The sequence below is a fragment of the Mirounga angustirostris genome, unplaced genomic scaffold (genome assembly GCF_029215605.1).
Source record: "Mirounga angustirostris isolate CCGP_5_RB_7025 unplaced genomic scaffold, mMirAng1.0.hap1 SCAF_16, whole genome shotgun sequence".
NCBI lineage: Eukaryota > Metazoa > Chordata > Mammalia > Carnivora > Phocidae > Mirounga > Mirounga angustirostris.
The window spans coordinates 9969156-9972851 of record NW_026991724.1 but is presented as its reverse complement, the minus strand read 5'-3'; the positions used below and the strand labels follow the sequence as shown (position 1 = coordinate 9972851).

The following is a 3696-nucleotide window of genomic DNA, read 5'->3' as shown; positions in this document are numbered from 1 at the left end:
CTTTTTCTGCAGAACAAGGTCAGTTGTTTAAATTCGATCTTTGGCCAAGAAGACTGATAATGGTCCTAAAACTATGGCCTTTGGTATCAAACCACTGAATTTGGATCCCAGCTCTTCACTTACAAATTATGTGACCTTGGGCAAATTACTTAGAAATCACTAAACAGGAGAAGACTGCAGTAAAAAAAAAAAAATGTGTTCCAAATTATTGGAAGATCATTTTTGTGTAGATGATGGATGAAAGGTGGAGAGTCGAAGACAGGAAAGCAATATCAAGATCAGACAACAGAGGATAAGCGCTTCGAGTCAGGTAGCTTCACTTGGGATACAAAGCAAAGGGCAGATTGCAAAAAGTGCAGTAAGACCCAGTAGGAAACTGAATGTGGGCTGTGAGAAAAAAAAGGGAAGAGTCAAAGTTCCTGAAAACTAGTTCAATCATTTTTTATTTTGAAACCCTAAAACAGAAATGTGGTGCCAGGTGGTGGCGCTGCTCTTAAATTCTAGTTTATCCATGGAGTTATTTTAAACACCACAGTCAGTTTTCAGGGTAGACCTCTAGCTTCCTCCCTCTTGAAGAAACTGAGCAACTTCTCACTTCTGGGAGATCCTTCCAGCAGGTGATGCTTTCATGGCTTTGACTTAAAGCTGAGTTCCCAAAGTGTTAAAGGAGTCCAACCAGTGTTATATTAGGTGGTTTTAGGTGGATTACAGAATGACTAGCTGCACACAGACAAGACGCTAAATTACTCTGGATCACACTGGGAGAAAGCTGTTCCCTTTCAGCCTTCTTGATTATTTTGTCAAAGAAAAAAAAATCCCACACGGGGCCTAAAACATCTTTAACACCTCTTTCTAGCACTTGCTAATCGCCTTGTTTAACGGAGAGCATGTCTCGGGCTTAAAACCTTCAAGAGGCCACAATATCTAGCTAGAGCTAAGTAATACTGCTGTGCCTTTGTTGAATTTATTTTTACACATGCTTTCTTTTAATGGCAAGTGGAACTTATTCTCCACTTGCAGTTTATGTCTGGACATCTCTTTTTAAGATAAACTTATTAAAAAAAAAAAAGACTATTAAAAGGTAACTAAAGAGATGTGGTACATAGCTATGGCAGGAATTGGGAAAAGGATCTGGCCCCCTCTGGGGCCAGCGGTCCTAAAACATCATCAACGGCGGCACTATGACAAAAGTCTGCTTAGGAGGTGGAGCACTCAGAACATCTTTAAAAGTATATATACCGCTTTCCGTGTCGATAGCGCTCCAGCAAACATGGTGAACGTTCCTAAAACCCGCCGGACTTTCTGCAAGAAGTGTGGCAAGCACCAGCCCCACAAAGTGACACAGTACAAGAAGGGCAAAGATTCTCTTTATGCCCAGGGAAAGCGGCATTATGACAGGAAGCAGAGTGGCTATGGTGGGCAGACTAAGCCGATTTTCCGGAAAAAGGCTAAAACTACAAAGAAGATTGTGCTGAGGCTTGAATGTGTTGAGCCCAATTGCAGATCTAAGAGAATGCTGGCTATTAAGAGATGCAAGCATTTTGAACTGGGAGGAGATAAGAAGAGAAAGGGCCAAGTGATCCAGTTCTAAGCTTCATATTTTGTTAATATTATGAAGACAATGAAATTTTGAGGTTATGTTCACTTCATTTGGTTGCAGTTGGGTCTTTTAAGAGGGAAATAAACTAGTGCCATCAATAAAAAAAAAAGTATATATACCATGTTTATTTGCTTAACGTAATACCCTCTAGTTCCATCCACGTCGTTGCAAATGGAAAGATTTCGGGGTTTTGATGGCTGCATAATATTCCATTGTGTGTGTGTGTGTGTGTATACGTGATATATATAGATATATATCTATATCTATACATATCACATCTTTAACATAATCAAATAAAATTAATTTTTAAAAAAGTATATACACCATGCAGCTAAAAGCTTACAGTGAGTAAATGTGCCTACTCTGTGGACAGGTACCACCAGGCCAGAAGCACAGGACGCACCTGCCCTGCAGGGCAAGAATTCCCCAGTACCTGCAGAACCCAGTGCTCTCATTTAACTTCTGTGTGTGTGCGTGCAGTATCCTGGAAGCCCCCGGGGAGTCCAGCTCAATCCCCTAAACAACGCCTTTCCATAAACAACTCAGGAGTTTGGTTCGCTTTTGTTACGAAGAAACACGCTCAGCCCCGCCGCTTGGAAATGCTCCTGGTCCCAGACGGGCTCGGCTCGGCGGCGCTTCCTACCGCCCCATCAGCCTTCCCGGCCCCGCGGCCACGCTCCTGCGGAACGCTCCTGCACGCGGGCCGCAGGCACATCTCCGCCACTCGCACAGCAAACCATCTGGCATAGGGATGTTTAATTTCGCAAGCCAGCTTTTGTTCACTGGGTCGACTTTTCAAGGGGAAGGAAAACCACACCTCTGGCCACCGGGGAGCCGTCCAACGCTACCAAACGGCTCCCCCTAGTGGTCTTTAGTGGCCTGTCGCAGGGATTTGTGAATCATTCAGGGCTGGAAGCACAAAGACCATCCAGGCCTGCAGGTTTTGAGGGTCACTGTCAAAAAAGGACACTAAAGGGTGCCTGGGTGGCTCAGATGGTTGGGCGTCTGCCTTCGGCTCAGGTCATGATCCCAGGGTCCTGGGATCGAGTCCCGCATCGGGCTCCCTGCTCCTTGGGAGCCTGCTTCTCTCTCTCTCTCTCTCTCTCTCTCTCTCTGTCTCTCATGAATAAATAAATAAAATCTTTAAAAAAAAAAAAAAGGACACTAAAAGACAGCAGTAAAATAGTAAACTGCCAACCGTGTGCAGTTCCTGCCTCCTATGTTCCTTTATTTTGCCAGTGAAGATCATTAGAAAATAAATATCATTTGACATCGCTTGAAACTCATAAAAAGCAACCAAGATGTCCTTCGGGAGGTGAATGGATAAACTCTGGTCCATGCAGACAATGGAATATATTCAGCACTAAAAAGAAATGAGCTGTTAAGCATGAAAAGACACGGTGGAAACTTCAATGCTTGTTACTAAGTGAAGGAAGTCGATCTGAAAAGTGATTCCGATTATCCGCCTTTCTGGAAAAGGCCAAACTATGGAGAGAAAAAAGATCAGTGGTTGCCAAGGGCTGGTGGAAGGGAGGGGTCAAAAGGCAGAGCACAGAGGACTTTTATGGCAGTGAAACTATTCTCTATAATACTATAATGATGGCTACACGTCATTATCCGTTTGTCCAAGCCCACAGAACATATAATACCAAAGTGGCCCCCAAGGTAAATTAGGGACTTTGGGTGGTCATATATCAGTGCAATTTCATGGATTATAATAAATTTATCATTCTGGCAGGTGATGTTGATATGGGCGAGACTATACAAATAGGGGCGGGTTTATGTGGAAAATCTCTGTACTTTCGGCTCAATTTTGCTCTGAACCTAAAAGGGCTCTAAAAAATAAAGTATTTTTAAAAATAAAAAATATATAAGTGAATAAATAAAATCCAGGGCGAATCCTGTTCTGGACATGTTGATCAGTAACTAATTAGAAAGATGTAGAGCCTTCCTCCTCTAAGCATGGTCTGGGACCTCCAGCATCCGCACCACCTGGGAGTTTATTAGAAATTCAGAGTCTCAGGCCCCACCCCAGAATTGCCGAATCAGAATCTGCATTTTAACAAGATCTTGGAGCAATTAATTAAGCCTAAGAT

At 43.1% G+C, this 3696-nt stretch overlaps 1 protein-coding gene across 1 annotated transcript; it reads left to right on the top strand.

Moving 5' to 3' along the window:
* Positions 1-1246: 1246 nt before the first annotated feature.
* Positions 1247-1649, top strand: LOC123854937 (large ribosomal subunit protein eL42-like). Its single transcript, XM_045890301.2, has one exon. It carries the CDS (start codon positions 1271-1273, stop codon positions 1589-1591), a length of 321 nt encoding a protein of 106 aa, XP_045746257.1. The 5' UTR covers positions 1247-1270; the 3' UTR covers positions 1592-1649.
* The last annotated feature ends 2047 nt before the right edge of the window (positions 1650-3696 follow it).

What these genes read in the sequence shown, in the direction of transcription:
- LOC123854937 (XM_045890301.2), top strand. Translation starts at nt 1,271, where the DNA reads ATGGTGAACGTTCCTAAAACCCGCCGGACTTTCTGCAAGAAGTGTGGC.